This window comes from Cervus canadensis, chromosome 13, assembly GCF_019320065.1.
Source record: "Cervus canadensis isolate Bull #8, Minnesota chromosome 13, ASM1932006v1, whole genome shotgun sequence".
In the NCBI taxonomy this organism is placed as follows: domain Eukaryota; kingdom Metazoa; phylum Chordata; class Mammalia; order Artiodactyla; family Cervidae; genus Cervus; species Cervus canadensis.
In genome coordinates, this window is record NC_057398.1 from 57,694,217 (window position 1) to 57,720,446 (window position 26,230).

The window sequence follows — 26,230 nt, forward strand, 5'->3', positions numbered from 1 at the left end:
TGTGCAGGTCAAGAAGCAACAGTTAGAACTGGACATGGAGCAACAGACTGGTTCCAAATTGGGAAAGGAATACGTCAAGACTGTATATTGTCACCTTGCTTATTTAACTTATATGCAGAGTACATCATGCAAAATGCCAGGCTGTATGAAGCACAGGCTGGAATCAAAATTGCCAGGAGAAATATCAATAACCTCAGATATGCAGAGATACCACCCTTATGGCAGAAAGCGAAGAACTAAAGAGCCTCTTGGTGAAAGTGAAAGAGGAGAGTGAAAAAGGTGGCTTAAAACTCAACATTCAGAAAACTGAGATCATGGCATCTGGTCCCATCACTTCATGGCAAATAAGTGGAGAAACAATGGAAACAGTGAAAGACTTTATGTTTGGGGACTCCCAAATCACTGCAGATGGTGACTGCAGCCATGAAATTAAAAGACACTTGCTTCTTAGAAGAAAAGCTATGACAAACCTGGATAGCATATTAAAAAGCAGAGACAGTACTTTGCCAACAAAGGTCTATCTAGTCAAAGCTATGGTTTTTCCAGCAGTCATGTATGGATGTGAGAGTTGGACCATAAAGAAAGCTGAGTGCCAAAGAATTGATGCTTTAAAACTATGGTGTTGGAGAAGACTCTTGAGAGTCCCTTGGACAGCAAGGAGATCAAACCATTCAATCCTAAAGGAAATCAGTCCTGAATATTCATTGGAAGGACTGATGCTGAACCTGAATCTCTGATACTTTGGCCACCTGATGTGAAGAACTGACTCATTGGAAAAGACCCTGATTCTGGGAGAGATTGAAGGCAGGAGGAGAAGGGGACAACAGGGGATGGTTGGATGGTATCACCGATTCTATTGACATGAGTTTGAGCAAGCTTGGGGGTTGGTGCTGGGCAGGGAAGCCTGGCGTGCTGCAGTCCACGGGATCGCAGAGTAGGACACAACTGAGCGACTGAACTGTACCGAACTAGTGGTAAAGGACATGAAATTCTCTGGGTGCTGGGCACTCTAATTTTATGTGTTATCAATTAGTAATGAGGAGGGGAAAATGAACTTTTTTTTTTTTGCTATCACCTTCTTACCCAATTAGTAGTAAAAAGAGTCTTCTAAAATGAAAAATGGCAATAGATTTAATCAGAGGATCAAAAATCCCATCACAGCTACACACACAGACCAACATACACACATTCATGTCAACCTTCTTCCATCAAATTAGAAAAAAATATTCTTATTTACATTAATACAGAGCATATTTGTTTTCACGTCATGATACAAGTCACTGTGTTTTGTTGCAAATGCAACAAATAGAATTAACAGCTGTTTTTTATTTGATCTTCTAAAGATCCAAAGATGTTCAAGGATTCAGTTTGCTCAGCCTTCCCCATAGTGTCATCTGTTATTTGGGAAGGAGACCTAATTTGCACAGATACAAAACTATTTGTCATTTTGCAGGTTTGCCAAAAATAAATGAAACTATTAATTACTACATTCTTGAGCAGCTGTTAATAAATTGGGATAACTGTTCATTAGAGTACTGGTTAATGACATGGACTATATTTGGTTAGTGTTGCTTTTCACAGAAATGTATCAACAAAATCAAATGTATCAGCAAACTAAGTGATGCTTTATTTTAATTATTTAAAATGAGAATTACCTATCCTATGGTAGGAGAGATTTAATTTAAAACAAATTCTCTTTTGTCATATAAAACTAATGATTCAACACCATATTTTAAAGCAAGTTATATCAGTCAACAATTTGTGTACTTAATATTTACATTCCAAAATAATGGCTTGAAACTGCTTTTAAATGGTAATTTTAAAAAATTATAATCCTTTATTATTTTTTCTTTCCAAACCTAAAATTAGGATTAGATTTTATTGTTCTAAAATAGTTTACTCAATCCTCCAGATAGAAAACTATCTTTCAGATTATTTTAATTCATTCATCAGTACGTGTGAATGAACTATTCGGAAGTATTCACATAGTCACTTTAATTAGAATCTATGCATTCCATATTTATTTAATTGAAATACATTTAATAGCAAATGTGTTCTAATTTTTTAAAAAATTCAATAGCTTCTAGGTAGAGGAAGTATTTAAAGTAGAATAATTGGAAACATCCCATATATGCAGCATAAATGCTTTCTAAGGAATTTAATTAATCTATTTTTCTTTATATGACCAAATTATTTATTTTAAAAAGGCGATATTCTCAGAAAGTCAGTTCTGCTTCGTGTCCTTTCGGCATCCTAAAATTCTAAGCTACCTTGCCAAAATTTTAAACTAATGATTATAGAGAGTGTTTTAAATTGTTATTACACCTAAAGAAAATTATCAGCAATTAGAATTTTGAGCGATTGCTTTTCAATTTAATGTGAATAACCCACACAGAAAAGAAAAAGGGGTTTGCCATTTGGAATATGTAATACGTTCAGGGCATGGTAAATAAAAAAGCAATCAAGTACTCTGGGGAAACATTCATTTTTACTTCCCTGTTTTCTTGGAATCTGATAGATGAGCTAGATATTTTCAAATGACTAAAAGTATGCACAGCCTCTCACCTCTGGAACAGCAGTTGAATTTGGCCACGGCCACTAATAATGAAGAATAGTTAGCATATGAAAGCTGTTGCAGTGACCTGTAGCTGAAATAAATTTGTCGTCTGAAGTCCACTTCCTTAAAGACTGGTGTCTGTCTCACAGTTGGCACTCTCCAAATTGGTCCTGTGATTAAATGGGCATGGACACCGAGCTAACCTTTAACTCCCAGAGATGGTTCCCCCAGGAAGCGGTGCTTGAACACCTGCAGGGCCACATCGCAACAGCTTGTAGCTCTCCTGCGGCCTGCATTAGAATTTCATTACAGGGACATTCAAGGATCTGTTCATACAGTGCATATATGTGCCGGAATACTTCCCAGGACAACAGGCATCCCTAACTGATTTGTAAAAGAATTGATATAAAAATTAATGTTTTAAACCAGCAGTACAGTAAGCAAAGCATCTACTTGATAATTTGTACCTTCCAATCTCCAGAATAAACCTAGTAAATCCATCTGCCACATAGAAAACACTTTCAATGTAAAATACTATTTTATGTCTATAGAACAGAAATTATATCCACTCTTATTTCTGAGGTATGTAACTCTTCATAATATAACAGGAATCATCTGCAATCTAAAAAATTTAATGCAAATGTAAGTAATTAGAATGTTTTAATGTTTCACCTAATAATTTATGAACAGGTTTCTTATTTTAAACTATTAACTATCACTTATTAGCTAATAGTAACAACCTTTCACTTCTAAGCCATTTTAAAAATAAATTCAAGTATCATAAAATAATGTCCCATAGAGTTAGAACTATGTTTTGAAAAGACTCAATTTCCTTATAATCAGTGGTGTTATCCTTGCCCTTACTCTTTAGAAATATTTTTCCATCACTCCAGAGTGATTTGTTTATATACTGAGATATTTTTTGGGAATTTACCTTTTGTTTATTTCATATACTTCTGATCAGTTCCAACTCATGCCCAATTATATTACACTAAATTAACATAATTCAACAGATGTTGATATTTAAATGTTTTCTGGCATTCAAATCTTGGACAGCTGTCTTCGAGCTTGGGGAAAAGGCAAACATTTAGAGTTAAATGCTGAACATATGCTTAAATTACTAATTAGAAAGATGGAATAAAAACTATGCATTATCCTTTCTAAGGACAATAAACCTCAGAGAGGGATTTCTATAATCCTTTTATATCAAGTTATAGTCTGGGGTGTGTACAGACTAGATAACATGGACTTCATGGATAACTTTATTTAATTTCAGATCTGATCACTTAAAAATCATGGAGAGTCTCACTAATATGTGAAAAACCTATGATCACTTCATATTTGCAGTCTTAAGAGTTTAAAAGATGCCTTTGCACTTGGAATATCAAGATGGCAAAAGCAATTTTTGACAATACTTTATTATGGAAAATGTCATCATAAGCAGAAATACAGAGAAAAATATAAACTGGCTTAGGTAATTACATGTATCAACTGGCTTAGGTAATTACATGTGGCCAGCCTTGTTTCATCTTTATCTTATTTCAACTGAAATATGTCAGTGTATTTCTCTAAAACACAACAGTCTCAAAGAAGTCCCATTGTACTATTATCACATCTATTAAAAAAGCAATAATTCTTTAATATATAGGAATATATATTTATGTGTGTTTAATTATAGCTGATACACAGATGTCTCCAATTATTTTATAATCTCTTGTCTTACACATTGTTTGAATTGGGATCCAGATGAGATCTATCTGTTAAAATATATAAAACTTCCCATTGATTTATAAGCCCTCCTCCCCTTTCGTTTTTTCCTTGAAATTTTTTGTTTGAAGAAGTCAACTTATCTGTCCTATAAAGTTTCCCACATCTGAGGAATGTTGCTGATTTTATCCACATGGTGTGATTTAACCTATTCCTCTGTCCCTTGAATTTTCTGCTGTGGGTATTTCGAGCTAGAGAATCGATTTGATTCAGGTTCGGTTTTGTTGTTTTGTTTGGTTTCAGCACAACTGTTTGAGGGATGGTGGCCTAGACTTCCCTGTCTATGCATCCCTCTCTCTCTGTGATTTATTAGTCATAAAGACCGTTGCCCAAATTCATTCACTAAGGGTCCTGGGATGGTGATGTGTTAATTCTGTCCTCACACTTTGGTTCATTAATTGGATTACTTCTGTTTCAAACTTAGCCCCTTCCAATACTTGATTACTCTGAGGTACAGATCACATAGGAAAAGCAAGATGAATACTTGCTCCTTTCCCTTTAGCTATCAGTTTTCAAAATTAATTGATTCCTTACACTTTCCAGAAGTGACCGATGAAATTTTATTCCATTTAACTCATTGATTTAAACACATTTCATATGTTTAAATACATTTGACTCCATTTGTTATCATCCTAATTGATATTAAATTGGCCCATCTTTGGGCTGCTGCTGCTGCTGCTAAGTCACTTCAGTCGTGTCCGACTCTGTGCGACCCCACAGACGGCAGCCCACCAGGCTCCCCTGTCCCTGGGATTCTCCAGGCAAGAACACTGGAGTGGGTTGCAGTGGGATGTTATTTAAATGGGCTCCTGAGTCTTTCCTTGCTAGGAGATTTTGCTTTCTTCTTTGCTGTCTGGTATGTTTATATTTCCTAGGCTTTCCTGGACCTTTTCCGGCCTAGACCAAGAATCAACCATTTCTTTAAGAATTACTGATTCATTTACCGGGAAATAGTTTTAGAAACCACAGTCTGCCGATGAGGGGTGTCATTATTTCTAGACATTTATAGTGAAATGACCTAAAATTTTTTAACATGTTGGCTTATACTAGTTAGTTCCAGTTCAAATGCAAGACTTCATTGTAAAATTTTCTGTCATTGATTTTAATGTCCTTTTTCAACATTAAAAATATTACCTCTAGTGACACCATAATAATTGTTCATTTTATTGATCATACCATACATACATAATAGCCTCAGAATCACCATACTATGATGACCACTAATAAAATTATTACTGAAAATAGTTTAGGTTTTTTCTTTTTTGTATTCTTTTTGTACCTAGTATTATATTTCATTAGAAATGCACAAATTCATGTGTTTTAAAGTCACTCAAAACAGTTTCTAAGGATAGATATGCTAATAGATATACTAGTAATAATACTAATAGATATAATAGATATACTATACTAACTAATAGATATACTAGTAATAATACTAATAGATATACTAGATATAATAGATATACTAATCCACAGTTAGGTTTAGAGACTGTTTTTTTTTATTTTACCTGTTTTATAATAATAGAAAAATTGTTACAATTTTGTAACAATTGTTACAATTTTTGTAACAAGAAAATTTATTACAATCAAATCTCATCAGGAAATTTCTTTCAAAGAAGTCTGACTTCTATTCAGTTCTCACCACTTATTCCTACCTCCTCATACAGGTAGCTGTTGCTTTGGGTTTTTTTTTTTTTTTATGGTTTATCTTTCCTTTGGCTTTGTTTTTCTATTTTTAAGATAAGCAGACATGTCTTCCTCACCCTACTTTCCCATTTCCTTTTTTCTCTCACTCTTAACTCTCATTCCAATGTACTGTTTGATTTTTAGGAAGGTCTATTTTTTCTAAAAATTACCTTTATATTAATATTTTTATATAATAACCACAGGTGCAAAACTTGTGGATACTGAGTGCAAACTGTATTTTATTTTAACTCATTTAATTTCCATAGTTACCCTGTGAGATAGAGATTCCTTATTATTCCCATTTTGCACATGAGAAAACAGAGGAGTTAATAACTTTCCCAGGTCAAATTGTAGACAACTTATACAATAGTCTTTATTGTTTTTCCCCCCAAGTCTTCTAAGGCATATAAAAATTAACTTGACCATTTTCTCAAATCTAGTATCTTGTTTGTAAGAAAAACCACTGTCTTCTGAAATAGTAATTTTTTAGCATTTTTTAGATTACTTATACATTATTTAGAGAAAAAGTGACATTTTGACTGATCACAGCTAATATGACTTTTGTTTGATCATTTGGCATTTGTTTTCTGAAAATTAAAAAATTGTCAGGGCTTCCATGGTTTTCCAAAGAAATTGATTGTGTAAATGAGAAGAGGAAAGGATTTATATTTGCCATTAATTTCTCTTGGCTATTTCTCATGGACACTTAGAGGCGATAGACCTCCCAGATACAGAGGCAATAAACCTGATTTACCAAAATTTCATAAGATGTTTGGTTCAAAGATCTTGATGCAAAACTAACCCTTGGTATAGACTAATGCATTCCAAGTTTGCGAATATTTCAATTGAATTGAACTGGGAGAATCCTGAAGTACTCTCCCTCCTGATTATTGAGCATTAGTGTTCCCATAGTCACCACAAGCTTCCCCAGTAGCTTACCTAGCTCTTACAGTATATTTCACAGTCTAGTAAACATCTGCTAACAAGTCAGGTGGCTTAGTGGTAAAGAAATCTCCTGCCAATGCAGGAGATGTGAGTTCGATCCCTGGGTGAGGAAGATCCCCTGGAGAAGGAAATGGCAGCCCACTCCAGTATTGTTGCCTGGGAAATCCCAGGGACAGAGGAGCCTGGCGGGCCGCAGTCCATGGGGTAGCAAAAGAATCAAACACAACCTAGCGGCTAAAGAGTAGCAGCAACCGCTGCAGAAATTTTACATTCGGAGTGTTCATTCATCTGCCAGAAACTATCATGGAAGAGGAGTAACTGAAAGCATTCTTTTCCCAAAGCTACACGTAGTGAAATGCAAAATTATGTAGAAAGGTAAAATACTTTACCACCAAGGTGCCTGCATGCACTATAAAGGCTGGTTTATGTATACAAGCTTGATTTTGCAGGCATTTGTATCCCAGAGCCCAAGATATGGACCTCTATTTCCATAAGGAAACATTTATTTTAGAATATTGATTATCATAAAAACAAGTTACTCCAAAAACTCTTGCATGCCTTGTTAAATTTCATTCAATAACTGTTTAATAAATGCCCGAATTATAAGGCTTGTAAGAACCAAGGGGATTTTACTTAATAAGTCAGATGTAGACGCCACTGCCTTCAAGGACTAAACAGTCTGGCTAGAGTATTAGCTCATGTACATATATATAGCTGTACTTTAAGGTAGAAAACGTTTTCTCTGAGGGGTGGGAGATTATTCTGGCAGTGGCAGTTAGAAAAGGCTGCATAAACTGGAGGTGGCGTTTCACCTGGGTCACAGACTCTCAACTGAATTCTATCAGTAAGCAATAATTTAATCTAAATTCAAGTAAGTTACATTAAATGGTAATGTTCAGTGCATGTTCAGTCGCTTCAGTCACGTCTGACTCTTTGTGACCCTGTGGACTATAGCCCACCAGGTTCCTCTGTCCATGTGATTCTCCAGGCAAGAATATTGGAGTCAGTGGCCATGCCCGCCTCCAGGAGATCTTCTGGACCCAGGGATCAAACCCACATCTCCTGCATCTCCTACATTGCAGGTGGATTCTTTACCCACTGAGCCACCTGGGAAGCCCATAATGTTGTCTGACATATTCCAAAGTAGTACATCTTTCAGAAGTTTGAGACATTCTGACCCATTATTAAAAAATTCAGTCTTTATTACCTCCTCAATCTGGAGGTAAAAGTGACAACCATATTTTCCTTTGCTTTTCCATATTCATGCTCAGCCAAGGTACATTACAGCATATAGAATTATGACGTTACTGTAAGTCCCCTCTCAACAAGCAAAGTCATGGAGCCTTCACAAAACGTAAGCTGCACTCAGTCTTAAGCCTGTATCTGCCAACTCAGTCATGCGAATGAATTGTAGACTCTACTGAACAAGCAAAACCTCTCGACTTCAGGAGCTGCCTTGGAAAGGGATCTACGTTTGATTCCATCTCTTCATTAGTGCAGTAACTTTCTGACTACAGCTGCAGTGAAATCCAGAATTATATCTATAAAAAATTATGATCAGGCATTTTCCCACTGAATTTAATCATCAATTTAGTTGATAAACTGATTAATTCAGTCAAACAGGCAGCTGCATTCTTTTTCTCTAGAGAATTTAAGATAATTGTGAATGGACAGATTGGTTGGATTTATCAACACTCGATGCTACAAGGAGACAGCCTCTCCTCCCTCTCCTTCCTACGGTCCAGCTCCCGCCATGTTGAATTGCTTACAGAGCCCCAGATACAGCATCTCATGTGTGCGTCTCAAGGTATCTGTGCCTCTTCAGATGTCTTCTCCCAGCAAGGGGCCTGGAATGCCTTACATGCTGGTTTGGAATTCTCTTTGAATATTGAGGGGAAATCATTTTCCCACATGATCAGTAGACTTTAACCCCTAGCAAATGAAAGCCATATCTTTTTTATTTCTCAATCCTGTTTTATGGCATAGGGCATGGCATGCATTACATTTTCAGTAGATGCTTATTAAATGGAGTATAATAAACTAGGTTGAATGAGGTACTCTGGTATAGGGAAAAAAGTGATTCTTTTGAGGCAAGCATTTCTTGGTTCAAATATGAGGACTTTATTTTTCATTTGTGTGATCTTTGATAAATAACTGTTCCTGTGATCTCAGGTTCTTCAGACCTATATCAGGTTTTTGTGACAATTAAACAAGATAAAGTATGTGAAAATATTTGGCATAGCACCCCATATATAACTGAAACAGTCAATAAGCTTGGATGTTCCTGGTAATTTAGATAATAAATTCTGTAAAACTTAAGAAACCAACATGTGTTCAAAATAATTTTTAAGATAATAAAATGTATTCTCTGTCCTGCCCTTTTCACACCATTATTCCCTGAAGCTAATAAAAGAAAGAAACTCAGCACTTATGTTCCAGAATGCTACTGAACTAAAAGCTCTGTTCAGAGTCAGAAATCATCAAATAGGACAATAGGTAAAAAGTCAGTTCAATAAACAAATTCAAATATTATATATGGTATTGGATGAAGTTGATCTGAAAATGAAAAGCGCATGGACTTCACTTTTAAAAGTTAAGAATATTATGAATACTCGTAATAGTATTAATCACTAAAAATGGCAACTATCAAATACCATCCTGGGAAGCATTTCATAGTGTCTGATCAGAGAGGGAATGTGGAATTCTGTCTGCATCTATAGTCTGATCTGATGGTTCCTTTATGTCAGATGCAAGATGCTATCGGGAATAGACACATGTCTCATTGCATTTAATGGAGATATCCAAATTATTTTGAGTAAGTCTCTCTTGAGTGTCAGTACTAGCTCGATCATTTTTTAAGGGAATTAGAATAAACTTATTGTTGACTCTATACTAAATATCAGTGCGATCACAATCAGATTCCAGAAATGTATAGTTATAGCTAGGAATCAAGTAAATCAGTATCAGTTTACTAAGGGCCTACTATTTCATAGATAGCTTCCCTGATAGCTCAGTTGGTAAAGAATCTGCCTGCAATGCAGGAGAGCCCAATTCTATTCCTGGCTTGAGAAGATCTGCTGGAGAAGGGATAGGCTACCCACTCCAGTATTCTTAGGCTTCCCTTGTGGATCAACTGGTAAAGAATCCTCCTGCAATGTGGGAGACCTGGATTTGATCCCTGGGTTGGGAAGATTCCCTGGAGAAGGGAATGGCTACCCACTCCAATATTCTGGCCTGAAGAATTCCATGAACTATATAGTCCATGGGGTCACAAAGAGTCGGACACGACTGAGCAACTTTCACTTTCACTGTGGTGTGAAGAATAAAAGAATATTCCAAGGTGCCTCAAATATCTTAGATTCTGCTTGAAGAGACAATATCAAAATTTGAACTCCGGTGGAATGAGTTTTCTGCAATTTCCCCAAAGCGGTGGCCTGCTACCATAGCTCTGTGGGTTTATTACATCCTATAGTACTTTCTTATTCGTGTGTGTCTCCTGCATCAGGCTATGAGCCCCTCCATGGTAGGAGTTGTCTTATTCTTTGTATTTCGTTTGTTCTTGTGAATTACATGACTCACAGTCAAGTTTTGTTAATTGTTAAATGAGTGTTTTTGAGTGAATTTAAATAACAGTTCAAGAAAGTGTTATCCTTAAAAAATGCATGATTGATCGCCAAATGAAATGTTGAGGCAACAGTTGTTACCAGAGTTTGATTTGTTTTAGTTCAGTAGACATTTGTCCTGTTTCTCAGAGATGACAGAGGCAAAGCGAGGTTCTGCGAATTAGACATGGTGCTTGGCCTCCAGTTGTTTCCAGTGTATGTTTAACTGACGTCCGCTCTAATCTGAAAGCAACTTGAGGCCATACCACAGGATAAGTGTAATGACAGAGACACACACAGATGGGTAAGAAATATAAATAAAAAGCACTTAGAAAAATAATGAGCTTAGGGAAGTTTGAAGAAGAGAAAAAAACATTTAAATGCAGGGAGAACTTTGAAGGGAGAAAGCGTAGGCTCTCAAAGATGGTGGAATTAGGGACCATGAAAAGAAAGCTTTTCCAAGTGGGTAGAACCCATTGTCTCACGTGTTAGCTCATGTACATAGACTTGGTGACTGGTAGCTCTTAAAACAAAATCTGAAGAAATTAAACAAATATGGAAAGGATGATGGCAGTGCCAGGGAAGCTCAGATGCAGCAGCAGTTCTCCCAAATAGAAATTTAGAAACCTTCCTGAATAATTTGCTCTCTGAAAAGATTAACTTTCCTCCCAATGTGAGAATGTCCTCATTCACATACACTCAGAACATTCTAATATCTACCTGAATTGCATAAAATAACCCTCGCCACCTTTCAGGTACCATTTGTTTAGAATAATGAAGAGGTAAAAAAGAATAATAAGAAGAAGCATTTAAATGAGCTGTTTAGGGATATAGAAGTGATATCACCGGAATCACAGACCCCCGAGGCTTTAGCTAAAGCGCACAGTGGAGAAGCAAGTCGTCTTTGAAGTGGGAAGTACCGAGAGATGGCCAAGAGAAAGTCGTGGCAGTGGGCTGACCTGAGAAAGTCAGTGGGCTTCAGACTCCCGAGAGGCTCTTGGGTTTTTAATGAGTTTTTGAAATGAAAATGAGCACTTTATTCTTACATGCTGTAACACCTTTAAAGCCAGCAGAATCAGTCTAAGGAAAAATTTAGCTTTCCTATTAACTACCCAGAAAATTCCTACTTGTTATTTAGAAATGGCCTTGATTTATACCCTTATTATATTGATATTATCTTTTTCATATTGACAGCGTTGAGATGAAACAAACTTGTATTGTTGTCTGTTTATTTCGTGTCTGTTTCCTGACACTCTACACTAGGCATCCTCCTGGCTACCTACCATCATGTCCCCTGTGCTGTGAGATCCTGGGCAAATTACTTTACTTCTCTGTGCCCTGGGCTTTTTATCTGTGAAGTGGAGATGATAATAATAGTAAATTGAACAGCTGACAGTTTTCAATTGCTTACTGTGGGCAGGCTTTGTGCCAAGTGTTTTACACAAATAATCTTTAAATAAACTCTTCAGAAAACCTTTGAGGTAAATACTAATCCAATCACAATTCTTGAAGGTAAGGAAATTCCGTCCAAGGGAGCTTAAGTAACATGCCAAAGGTTAGGAAAAGTCCTTCTCAGACATTGACAAGATATAGTAATAAGTTGGCCCTTTGAGAGAACTAGTTGAGAAAACAGAAATGGTGGTGTCAGACCTTAGGGTTTGTCGAGGACTCAAGCAGATCAGGCCAACTGAACTAAAGCTTCATCTAATACTTCAGCTTCCACAGTGGGAAAAGTTCCACCTGCCTTTGGCAAAGAAATACCTTCAGCTGCCAAAACTGCTTGCATTGATTAATCCTGTTGTTTGCTGTTTTCTGATTCACCTCATTATAATTTGTATTTTTTTGTTCCATGCTCATTGTAAAGATAAAGTCCAACATGAATGAGAGGCATAGATAAGACAATTTCCAGCAAATGGGAGATAATCATCACCAGTATTTGTAGCATGGTTTCCATACTTTTCAGCAAACACCTTTGCATGGTCATTGACTTGGAAATATTAATTTAGTTACCATGAAGATGGAGAAGGTAATGGCAACCCATTCCAGTATTCTTGCCTGGAGAATTCCATGGACAGTGGAGCCTGATGGGCTACATAATCCATGGGGTCACAAAAAGTCAGACATGACTGAGTGACTAATACACACATACACACCATGAAGAAGAATAAAACAGGATGAGAAGTTGGAGAATGAAGGGGGTTGCTTTTCAGATAGAACATATCCATAGATATTTGGATAAAGCTCTTTTTTTTAAGTTACATTATTAAATTCTATTCTTTGTGATACTGTAAGTAGAAAAGGTGGCCTATATGTTTAGAATATTTTAAACATACCACAGAAATTTTAAGATAGGTATTTTCTATTTTAGATTATGAATACTAGTTTGTTATCAGTCTATGGTGTTTGGTACTAACATCTCCATTAATAGTTCAGAATCAGTTAAGAACCATGGATCCTCTTATTTAAAAAGTGCACACATTTTGCATTTGGTTTCATGAGGCTCCTGGCCCACCTGAATAGTGAAAGTCCCTCAGTTGTGTCCAACTGTTTGTGACCCCTGTAGCCTTCCAGGCTCCCCTGTCCATGGAATTCTCCAGGCAAGAATACTGGAGTGGGTAGCTGTTCCCTTCTCCTAGGGGATCTTCTCAACCCAGGGATCAAACCCAGGTCTCCTGCATTGCAGGCGTATTCTTTACCGTCTGAGCCACCAGGGAAGCCCTGAAGGCTCCCACTGTCTCCGCCATGTCCCCACCTCCGCTTCTCTCTCCCCCACCCCCCGTTCACTCCAGTTCATCCACACTTGCTCTCCTCTGAGGACCCTGGAGAGTCCTTAGCCGGCGGGGCAGTGACGCTGGTCCCTGAGCTCCCTGGGAACCCCTAACACACAGCTTCCATCCCTCAAGGAGCTCCAGAGGGGAAGCCTTTATTGGCCTGTAAGCTGGCACGGAGGAAACGCAGGAAACAGTGCCGGCAGCAGCCGCCAGTTACCTGGGTATAGCAGGACAAAGCGGATTGGGCAGAAGCAGGTGCGGACTCGACCTCTCAGAAGAGGTGGAAGAGGCACAGACAGCACAGATCCTTCAGAAGCTGTCGGGAACTGCACACTGGCAGGCAGGCCACTGCATCCAAGGGCTGGCGCCTTTGACAACAGGTAATCTGAGGTTGATGGATGCGCAGAGTAAAGAGCCGCCGAGCAGCTAGGTAGTGAGGTAGCAGGTAGGCATGGGGACCAGGAGTGGCTGATGCTTGAAGAAGGTCAGCCCACAGTGTTAGAGAGCGACCCGGTGACTAGATCCATTTTAGCATCTGGGGAAGTCTGGGCAATGACCTAAGACAACAGAGATTTATAACGATACAGGGTATGTCCAGAATAAAGCAAGGGTTCGATTCCCAGGACATGAGTATTGCACACAGTGCACTGAATTATAACTTAACATCCCCCTTGCTGAAGTCAGGATCGTTCCAAAGGGAGGGGAAATGGGCTCGAGGTGAAACAGGATGTCACACGACCAAAGAAATGAGAGAGAAGGTGCCAGAACCAAAGACTGATGAGGGTGTGAAGGACATACCGAATGCAAAGGGTTTTCATGCACAAGATGGGGCTTTGAAAGAAACCATTAAGAACGAGGATGTAATATGATCCTAGAAGTTGCAAAATAAATTTCTGCTCAACGGTACTTGACATTGTGCATATTGGCACAGAAGGGAAAGAGCTAGATACTGATGTTTACTTGTTCGGTTAATACGCTGAGACATACTGACACCAAATAAAGGGGAATCGAGGGGAATCTGGATCTAGCAGGGGGTTCACACAGGGCTGGGTTTGCACTGCTTGCTCCCAGTGACACCACAGACCCGCTTCGTCTCTGTGCAGCTGATGCCCTGTCCAGCCTTATATTTTTCTAACTGACAGTGAGTGTTCTTGCCAAATGCCAGGGCCCGTAGTCACATCTGTTTGTCTCTCTCTGCAGCTTGTCTGAGGCTGCTCGGAAACACATTTTATCCAGGGGGCAGCTTTCAGGAGGCCTAATTCTCTGAAAAGCTCCATTTGTAAATGTGTGTACCACGAAGGGACAAGTTGTTACTGTCTCTCCTTTAATATTATTGTATTTGACACTGCCTGTTTCAGCCCTTGTCAGCCCTTGTCAAAAGCCAGGTTCTCGGGTCCTCCCCAAGATTTTTTGTTTCTGCTTTGTGTTTATTTATTTGTTTTTTTCCCAGACTTTTTGTTTGGTTTTTTTACTTTTTTTTCCCCTCTGGATAAAAGCCCCCATTTCCTCCCACCACCTCACCTAAAAGGATGATAGCTATCTGCTATATTTAAAATGGAAAACCAACAGGGACCTACTGTACACACAGGGACCTCTGCTCAATGTTATGTGGCAGCCTAGATAGGAAGGGAGTTTGGGGGAGAATGGATTCATGTGCATGTATGACTGAGTCCCTTCGCTGTGCCCCTGAAACTATCACAACAGTGTTAATTGGCTATACTCCAGTACAAAATAAAAAGTTTAAGAAGATTAAAAAAGTGTTTAAAAAAGAGAGAGAGAAATGATGAGATAAACCAAGTGAAGCCTGTTTCAAAAGCAAAACAAAATGAAAAGATTTCTTTTTGAGCTCTACTTTTGGATATTTAACAGGAAATTTTTCAGCATGAGTACAGTGGGAAATGATGTTTTGAATCATAACTCAGTGGCATTGCTTATTTAATCCATCACAGAAAAGCATTATTTCTTTATCCTTTCCACTTAAAGATACATGTGTGTCTACACCTAGTATTTTAAGGTGTCATTAGTCATCAAGTGATCAGGTTCTGACTTTCTCCTCACTTTTCCACCCAAGCCAAGGATCTAACTGAAACAGATAGACTGCTAGAGCTGATTGGTAATTTCCTAGTAGCACCTTACAAAAGGAACTTAACATTTTTTAACAATTTCGAGTCTGTTCATAGGACAGTGTATGGTCATTTTTCAAAACACCACAGCAGAAAAATAAAACCCCAAAATTGCCGGCTATCACCTTGAATAATAATCCTCATGTTCTGCTTTGCAAAGACAAATGACTCATTTAGGCTAAAGCAACTAGGCTGCCTTTGAGACGTTCATTGATTTTTAAATTAAAAAATAACTGCTCTGTTTTGCATTAAGAGTGACAACTGAATAACGGAGTAGACCTTACTTAGTGTTATTTGTAGCAACTCTATTGCACCTCTCTGAAGGGGGGCGGGGAGGGGGACATGCTTCAACAAGGTAATCTTAGTGATCAATAATCCCGATCTCTCAATGTGCTGTAGCAGGTAGTCAATTCTTGATAGAATTACTGAAACACAGCTGGCTGTTTTTCTCACGGCTCAGGTCTTTGGGTTCAGTGTACTGACTTTATTAACTTTAACTTTATTCTCCTTGAAAGGTTTGTCTCTTTTACTTTATGTAGCTACATTGGGGGTAGGGGAGGGGAGCTGAAGGAAAACGATCTATCCCACTTGTTCTGCAAAGACACCCACAAAGGGAATTGGGGGCCCAGCAGAGGAGAAGACTTAGAAGAGGGAGTTGTTCTTGAGATTTGTTTTTCACTCTCTTTGCAAGCAGACCTTCCTAATAAATTTGAACCGTGTAAAAAAATTAAAAGTTTTAAAGGCAGCATTGACTTGAGAGAGTGATTTTTTTCAAACAATTAGAAGACTCTGGTTCCATACAACTAGTACAAAAACACTGTAGGTAGAAGTCAGCCTTCTTAAGAGTCACAAAGAGCAACTATTAATACTATGTATCAGACCCTCAAGTATTTCTTCTAATGATTTCTAAAGAGGTATTTCTTAAAAAGGACACCCTTGGCTAATTTTTTAAAGTGTAGTTTGAACTTTAAATCTAGAAGTAATCAAAGACAAGCTTAGTTTTTCAAATAATCCAGAATTAGGACTTTTCGTTGACTGTCTTCCCACCCCTGCCCACCTCTTCACTCAGACATGTTCACACAAAGAAGCTTCGCTGTGTGGCCATTTGGTATTATTCTTCATTATAACAGAGACTAGTACCCTGGGAGGAGCTGTGTGTCTGAACTACCCGCACACCTGGTTACCCTCCCAAACCCCAGTTCATCAGCATCCCATGAATCTGACCAGCTTTCTTCTGCTCTGTGACCTTTCATGACCCCACATGAGCTATAAAACCCAGGCGGCTTCCCGGGGCACGTGAGACACACACGGCCCGTGGTCCAGCCCAGCGTTCTTCTTCCATCATGTGTGTGAGACGGTCCCTTCTGCAAACCCTGCTCCCCAGACATCTGCAGTTACTCATAAATCTCAGAACAGAGCAAACTCTTCACCATTTAGGAATACTTTCAGCAACAGGTATAGAAAACCTGTCCAGCAGTGGCTTAATCTAAGAATATTCATTACGTTTTAACTGGAGGGTCAGAAGTAGAGAGTCCGTGGGTTGGTGTTCGCGGCTCACTCAGAGAAGGGCCACACTGCAGAATTCAGATTCCCACTTTATTCCCGACTCCAGAGTGTTTGTTTCCCTTCCTCCTCAGCTAGTCCTGGTGTCAGAGCCTGTTAGGTGCATGCCATGTGCAAGGTCAGCTCCTCCAGTCTTTTTCTAGGGGGGAGGTTCCAAGAGGGAACGGAGATGTCGGAGGATAATGTACAAAAAGGTGAGGTCAGGTCTCTCTTACAGATATAAAATGAATAAGCATTTGAGATTTTCTTTAACTCATCGATAAATGAGGGAACCAGGCAGATGTTATAATGGGCTCAAAGAGAAATGAAAGAAGCACAAATGTATGTGAAGTAAGGAAGATTGAATGACCATGCAGATGGATACAAACTGGCGTTTTCCACAGGAGGGAGGATTGTCCTTCCCTAGGACAGAATTCATCTGTATAAATACAGACAAGAATTATTTTCCCTTGTTTTCAGTTATCTGTTACTTAGATAGCGCCCACAGACTCGGAATCATGTGACTGGAAAGGTGTACCCTACAGTTTTCTACTGAAGCACAGATTTTTTTTTTCCTACAAAGAAAAATGGCATATTCAATAAACATGTTTAGGTTTGTTGTAAGGACTAAATAACCGTAATCTCTAGTAATATTAAGAAAGCTCATTTTGCCTGCCACTCCCACCGCTGTTCCTAATTATTTCATATACTTACGACCTAATCTCCTCACTTGGATTTAAAACTCTTCCAGTAATAACTGAACATTCCATTTCCTGTTGTATCTTCCACCTCCTTTTTCCTACTCATTTCACCTCCTCCATAAGGTTTTATACTAAGTCAGTAGTGGATACTAATAACTGCTTGCCAAATAAGTGAATTCATTGATTTTTTTTATGGAAATGATGCTGGCTTTATTAAAAGGACATAATTTTCAATGTTTAAAATTTCTATATAGTTTTTTAAAATAGCTATGATTGTAACTGTTTTTTTCTTGGCACATCTCAAAATCCAATTAAAGGGACTTCCCTGGCGGTCGAGTGGTTAAGACTCTGCCCTGCCAATGCAGGAGGTGTGGATTCAGTCCCTGGTTGGGAAACTAACATCCCACATGCTGTTCAGTGCAGTCAAGAGACAAAAGATTTTCTAAAACAATAAAAATGCCACAGTTATGCATGTTCAGAAACACTTCAATATATATATATATATATGTATATATGTATTTCTGCAAAGTTAGTCATTAATTTAGGTGAACTAATTTTTTAAGTATTTTAATAATTATATTTATTCCATAAAAGAGAGCCAGCATGCCCTCAATACCAAATGGAAGAGAAAACTAGTTAAATATTTACCCACTTGTTTTTACCTATATTGATAGATTATACACCCATCGGATTAGCCAGATCACTAATTGTACTTTGTGTGTTATAGATAGACTCTATATATCAAGTAATTTTACTCTCCAACTCCAATTTTTCATTATATCTAAATACCTGGGTGTAAATGTATGTTTTTTTTTAACTGTTTTTTACCTGAATTAATTTTTTCCTTTTACATTTTTCTCTAAAATATCTAGTTTTCAAATCAGACACTATAAAACTTCAGGATACTATCACATATTTTTCCGAATTACTAAAATGTCATGTTTCCTCATAAACTTGCTTTATTTATTTCTGCTTCATGACCCCTAGACACCATCCTAACCCCATGTCAGGGATTATAATCCAGGAAATTAACACAAGAGTTCCCTATAGCCTGAAATTTTTGAAGGCTTTTAAATTTTTTCCATCTTATTAGTTTGTCTTCATTTCCAATTGAACCATTTCTATTGTACTAAAACTCTTAAATTTAGGAGTTCATGGTTAAACAAAAAAATCTAATTCGGACTCCAAGAATAACAGAAGGTCTGCTTCTTAGTTCTTATAAATCATGTCTTTACAAAGGTAATCCAATATCATGTTAGCCTGTCTAGTATCAGTAGACCAGCATTAATGCATTCAAATTATGTTTCCTTACCTAGCTAATAAATAACTAAAGAATTCTAATCATGTGAATTATAAGGAAGAACATCACTGTTTCCTTTCTATCTACGTAAAATGTTTTAAGAGAATTCACTGCCATATAATATCGTAAAAGAAATTGATCATACTTTTCCTGTAATAAATGTTGTTCTGACAGTAAAGCATTAGTAACCAATTGATAACCTAGCAACAATATTGTGATCTCTTTAGATAATTAATCTTAGCTATTTTCCTGTCAGAAGCAACAGTGCTTGATTTTATGTTGAGCCAGAAAGATTGCCAGTTTTGAAAATTAAAAAGCATTCCTTTTATATTACTCATTCCAGTAACAATTTATGATGGCGCATTTAGCGGCTGAACGCTTGTCAACAAACGTAATTATGTTTCGATATAAACAAGATTGGTGGTTTGGCTAGGCTGCTCCATCTTTGTTGAGAATGTTTTGATTTAGGTTCAGATTATACAAGCTGTGTATTTATGTGTCATTTTTTTCCTCCTTTGTTAATAGTTTTTTTCTGATAATTACTTGTAGGCAAACAAGCATGCATTTAGGATCTCTGTGCACAGGAGACATCAAACGGAGAAGAAAAGCCGCACCTTTGCCTGGACCTACGACAGCAGGTAAAAGGAAGAGGGCTCGGGCAGAGCACACATGTAAACGTCATACATCATCAAGGGTGAAACACGGATGATCCTTAACTTGCACTGAGGAAGAAGCGTGGTTCTAAGAAACCCGTAAAGCAAATCACTTGCCTTTGTTGTCAGGATGTATCGAGTTTTCCTTGTATAAGATTTTCGGGCAGCCAATCACTAAAGTACTTACTTGCTGTTGTTGTTGTTGAGTTGCTAAGCCGTGTCCAAATCTTTTACAATGCCATGGACCGTAGCCCGCTACACTCCTCTGGCCATGGGATTTGTCAAGTAAGAATACTAGAGTGGGTAGCCATTTCCTTCTTCAGAGGATCTTTCCGACCCAGGGATCGAACCTGCATCTCCTGCATTGGCAGGCAGGTTCTTTACTACTGAGCCCAAGTACTTCACACACATTTGCACACTTGGGCTTCTCAGGTGGTGCTAGTGGTAAAGAACCCGGCTGCCAATGCAGGAGGGGAAGGTTCAACCCCTGCGTCGGGAAGATCCCCTGGAGGAGGGCACAGCAACCCACTCCAGTATTCTTTCCTGGAGAATTCCATGGACAGAGGAGCCTGGTGGGCTTAAGTCCATGGGGTCGTGAAGACTTGGACATAACTTAAGCAGCTTAACACACACACACACACACACACACACACACACACACACACACACACCTGCAAAACTGTTTGAGGTATTATAGAATACAAAAACTCCAAAGGCTATCTTTGGCCTCAAGAAAATTATAGACTTGGAAAAACAAAGCATAAATAGATGAAAAGGCAGATACCCAGAAGAAATTAATAATAATTAATTCTAAAGTACTGAAGCACTCTCAATACACAAGACCCATGTCTCAGTAGATGGCAGCCTGGCCATGAATGCAGCAGTCTGGTTCCTAGACCCAGCTCTGCAGCAATCTTAGATTGATCTTTCCTTACTTAAGACAATTTGTCTAAGTTAGAATTAGAATAAAAAGTCTCTCATCATTTCCACCTCAAAATCCATGTCATTCGAGTGAGTGTAGTATAGGGAAAATCACAAGTATTGAGCCAAGACAAGACACTAGATCAGAGGGAACAAGAGGTCTTCCTGAAACACAGCAAACACCTAAGCTTGGTTGGGATGGATATGAATAAGATTAGCATGTATTACAAGGTCTCATGCAAGAGCAGTGGTAAGGGAGGCGGAGATGAGAACCTGTGATAGGAGGGAGCCAACTAGTTATTAACGTATAGACACCTTAAAAAAAAAAAAGTAGGGACACCTACATGGGAATAAGGGCTTCCCTAGTGGCTCAGTTGGTAAGGAATCTGCCTGCAATGCAGGAGACCCAGGTTTGATCCCTGGGTAGGGAAGATCCCCTGGAGAAGGAAGTGGCTACCCACTCCAGTACTCTTGCCAGGAGAATTCCATGGACAGAGGAGCCTGGCAGGCTACAGTCCATAGGATCACAAAGAGTTGGACACAACTGTGCTGCAACTAACTTTCACTTTCAGTTCAGTTCAGTCACTCAGTCACGTCCAACTCTTTGTGACTACATGAACTGCACCACACCGGGCTTCCCTGTCCATCACCAACTCCTGGAGTTTACTCAAACTCATGTCCATCGAATTGGTGATGCCATCCAACCATCTCATCCTCTGTCATCCCCTTCTCCTCCCACCTTCAATCTTTCCCAGCATCAGGGTCTTTTCCAATGAGTCAGTTCTTCGAATCAGGCAGCCAAAGTATAGGAGTTTCAGCTTCAGCATCAGTCCTTCCAATAAATATTCAGGACTGATTTCCTTTAGGATTGACTGGTTGGGTCTCCTTGCAGTCCAAGGGACTCTCAAGAGTCTTCTCCAACACCACAGTTCAAAAGCATCAATTTTTTGGTGTTCAGCTTTCTTTATAGTCCAGCTCTTACATCTGTACATGACTATTGGAAAAACCATAGCTTTGACTAGATGAACTTTTATTGGCAAAGTAATGTCTCTGCTTTTTAATATACTCTCTAGGTTGGTCTTAACTTTTCTTCTAAGGAGTAAGCATCTTTTAATTTCATGGCTGCAGTCACCATCTTCAGTGATTTTGGAGCCCCCCAAATTAAAGTCTCTCACTATTTCCATTGTTTCCCCATCTATTTGCCATGAAGTGATGGGACCCGATGCCATGATCTTAGTTTTTTGAATGTTGAGTTTTAAGTCAACATTTTCACTCTCCTCTTTCACTTTCGTCAAGAGGCTCTTTAGTTCTTCTTTGCTTTCTGCCATAAGGGTGGTGTCATCTGCATATCTGAGGTTATTGATATTTCTCCCAGCAATCTTGATTCCAGCTTATGCTTCATCTAGCCCGGCACTTCTCATGATGTACTCTGCATATAAGTTAAGTAAGCAGGGTGACAATATAGAGCCTTGACGTACTTGTTTCCCAATTTGGAACCAATCTGTTGTTCCATATCCAGTTCTAACTGTTGCTTCTTGACCTGCATACAGGTTTCTCAGGAGTCAGGTCAGGTGGTCTGGTATTCCCATCTCTTGAAGAATTTTCCACAGTTTGTTGTGATCCACACAGTCAAAGGCTTTGGTGTAGTCAATAAAGCAGAAGTAGATGCCAAAAAAAACTTTCACTTTCAATATGGAAATAAACCACAATGAACCATAGTAGGTCTGTGATTCAGCAAAATGACTGAGAAAATGTTTTCCATGTAGATACTCAACAGTTGGGCTTCCCTGGTGGCTCAATGCTAAAGAATCCTTTTGCAGTGCAGAAGATGTGACTGATCCCTGGGTCAGGAAGATGCCTTGGAGAAGGAAATGGCTACTCACTCCAGTATTCTTGCCTAGAAAATCCCAAGGACAGAGGCACCTGGCAGGCTACGGTCCTTGAGGTTGTAAAAGATTCAGACACAACTTACCCAGTAAACAATAGGAACACAAGATCAATTATAAAGTTATTATTATAACATTGGCCTATTGCCTGGGATCCTTAACCATTCAGATTTATAAACCGTCTCTCTCAGCTTCATTTGGGAATTCTTTCATTGGAAGAGTTATTTTGGCCATTATGACTTATACAATATGAAAATAAGATTTGTATCAACAGGAGAGTAAGCACTGAGAAGGGGAAAATTAGACATAAATATAGATATAGATAGATATCTTGACATGATTTCAAAGGAAATAAAAGATATGAAGCTTAAATTCTCTTATTTCAGAGACCTTTTCCAAAGTTCAACACTAAAAAATTGAAGAATAACTTAAAATTGGAGCACCCATAATACAGTTATTCATTCACATAAAAGGTTACCTTATGAAATTATGCATGTAGTTGTAAGTTTAATATCTGATCTTCCTCCTCTAATTTCGTTTAATTTTTGGAATTTGGAAGTAGGAAGCACCTACATGCAGAATATGTTCATATGGATGGAGGTTCATAGCATTGTACAGGAGGCAGTAACCAAAATCATCCCAAAGAGAGAAATGCAAGAAGACAAGTGGTTGTCTGAGGAGGCCTTACAAATAGCCAAGAAAAGAAAAGGCGAAAAGGAAAGATATACCCAACTGAATGCAGAGTTCCAGAGAAGAGCGAGGAGAGGTGAGAAAGCCTGCTTAGGTGAAAAATACAAAGAAATACAGGAAAACAATAGAATGGGAAAGACTAGAGATCTCTTCAAGAAAATTGCACATATCAAGGGAACATTTCATGCAAAGATGGGCTCAATAAAGGGCAGAAATGGCAAGGACCTAACAGAAGCAAAAGAGATTAAGAAGAATTGGCAAGAATACACAGAAGAACTATACAAAAAAGGTCTTAATGACCCAGATAGCCATGATGGTGTGGCCACTCACCTAGAGCCAGATATCCTGGAGTGGGAAGTCAAGTGGGCCTTAGGAAGCATTACTATAAACAAAGCTAGTGGAGGTGATGGAATTCGAACTAATCTATTTCAGATCCTAAAAGACGATGCTGCTAACGGCTGCACTCAATATGTCAACAAATGGAAAACTCAGCAATGGCCACAGGACTGGAAAAGGTCAGTTTTCATTCCAATCCCAAAGAAGGGCAATGCCAAAGAATGTTCAGACTACCATACAGTTGCACTCATTTCACATGCTAGAAAAGTAATGCTCAGAATCCTTCAAGATAGGCTTTAGTGCTCGCTTCGGCAGCACATATACTAAAGTTGGAGCGATACAGAGAAGATTAGCATGGCCCCTGCGCAAGGATGACACGCAAATTCGTGAAGCGTTCCATATTTTTAAAAAAGAAAAAAAAAAGATAGGCTTTAACAGTATGTGAACCAAGAACTTCCAGATGTTCAAGCTGAATTTAGAAAAGGCAGAGGAACCAGAGATCAAATTGCCAACATCCGTTGGATATAAAAAGCAAGGGAATTCCAGAAAAACATCTGCTTCATTGACTATGCTAAAGCCTTTGTGTGGATCACAACAAACTGTGGAAAATTCTTCAAGAGATGGGAATACCAGACCACCTGACCTGCCTTCTGAGAAACATGTATGCAGATGAAGAAGCAACAGTTAGAACGAGACATGGAGCAGTGGAACAATTTCAAAATTGGGAAAGGAGTACATCAAGGCTGCATATTGTCACCCTGCTTACTCAACTTACATGCAGAGTACATCATGGGAAATGCCAGGCTGGATGAAGCACAAGCTGGAATCAAGATGGCCAGGAGAAATGTCAACAACCTCACATATGCCAATGATGCCATTCTAATGGCAGAAAGTGAAGAGGAACTAAAGAACATTTTGACGAGGGCGAAAAAGGAGAGGGAAAAAGCTGACTTAAAACTCAATATTTTGAAAAACTAAGATCATGGCATCTAGTCCCATTATTTCATGGCAAGTAGGTGGGGAGAAAGTGGAAACAGTGACAGATTTTATTTTTTTGGTCTCCAAAATTACTGTAGACAGTGGCTGTAGCCATGAAATTAAAACATGCTTGCTCCTTGGAAAGAAAGCTCTGACAGACCTAGACAGCGTATTGAAAAGCAGAGACATCACTCTTCCAGCAAAGGTCTGTATAGTCAAAGCTGTGGTTTTTCAAGTAGTCATGGACAGATGTGAGGGTTGAACCATAAAAAAGGCTGAGTGCTGAAGAATTGATGCTTTTGAACTGTGGTGTTGGAGAAGACTCTTGAGCATCACTTGGACTGCAAGGAGATCAAACCAGTCAATCCTAAAGGAAATCAACCCTGAATATTCATTGAAAAGACTGATGCTGAAGCTGAAGCTCCAATACTCCTGAATACTTTGGCCACCTGATGCAAAGAGCAGACTCATTGGAAAAGACCTTGACACTGGGGAAGATGGAGGGCAGGAGAAGAAGCAGGCGACAGAGGATGAGATGGTTGGATGGCATCATTGACACAATGGACATGAGTTTGCTCTTCGCTGGGAGATGGTGACGGACAGGGAAGCTTGACGTGCTGCAGTCCATGGGGTCACAAAGAGTCAGACAAGGCTTAGAGACTGAACAACCACAACAAATATTTATGTAGATAAATATTTACCACTTACTGAGTGCCTACTATGTACCAAAGCTTTATTATTGTTTTTTATCTTTGCAACAACGTGGTGTGTTACATGTTATTATCATTCACTGTGCAGCATAAAACGAAGATTCAGACATGTGTGGGCTTCTTCTTAGCCGTCTGTGAAGGCAGAATGTTTGAAGGGCGAAGGGAGGATTCAAGCCAATGTCTGCATTACTCCTAAACCCGTCTTCTTTTAGTGACAACATACTTAGCTCCCTTTGTAAGAATGTATAGGTAAAGACCTCCATGATACAGACTATTATATATCTGAAGTGCCAAAAACATTTATCTAAATTTGCTGTGCAGAAATACAGAATATTCATTAGTATGCTTCTAATATGTGTCTTTATACAGAAACATACAGCCACTTTTAGATTAAATACATGTCATAAGTTTTTCAATTCAAATCACGCATGAGGCAGGTGTAGGATTCTTTAATACGCCCATTCTGGTTGAATGGTCTCCTGAATTCTTATCTTTCAATGATTCAAACATTTGTGGCAGAAATAGTACAAGAACAATCTTAGGAATGTGACTAAAGCACTTCAGAGCCAGCAATAAGTGAGAGAGACTGTCAGGGTCAGGTCCTAACACTCTGAACATATGTGAAGTGAGAAGGAAAATACATAATGGTTGGGAAGAGGATAATATAATTATATCTACAGGGTGATTTTTTATGTGACAACTCAACAGCATCAGAAGAAATCATTTTTTATAGAGTATGGGTATAAAGATTAAACTTTAGCCTAAAACATTCTTAAGCATCTACCAGCATATTCCAAATGTTATTTTTCAAAATTTTTGTGATTCTCCTTACAACTCAAGATTTTGATTCTATTACTACATTGTTTTACTTAAAAAAAATAATTCATAGAAAGTTAATGCATTTTTGTAATTAATCAAATAGTATTGGAGTAGGAGAATTATGTTACTCATACATTTTTAAAATCCATGCATAACTGTTCCTCTCAAGGAGGAAGAGAATGAGGTTATTTGAAAATCCTTAGTTTTAAAAAGAATATCATCTAATACTAATGAATCAACTCT

The 26,230-nt window shown here is 38.4% G+C and overlaps 1 protein-coding gene and 1 non-coding gene across 2 annotated transcripts in view; both read left to right on the plus strand.

Moving 5' to 3' along the window:
* GPATCH2 (G-patch domain containing 2) overlaps positions 1-26,230 on the plus strand; it is a 191,390-nt gene that overhangs the window by 150,619 nt on the left and 14,541 nt on the right. The window contains exon 9 of the mRNA XM_043486165.1: positions 19,544-19,632. Coding sequence (XP_043342100.1) covers positions 19,544-19,632 — 89 coding nt within the window. The remainder of the gene's footprint in view (positions 1-19,543; positions 19,633-26,230) is intronic.
* On the plus strand, positions 23,780-23,886 carry LOC122452600. Its single transcript, XR_006272764.1, has one exon. It is a non-coding gene; the product is annotated as a U6 spliceosomal RNA (small nuclear RNA).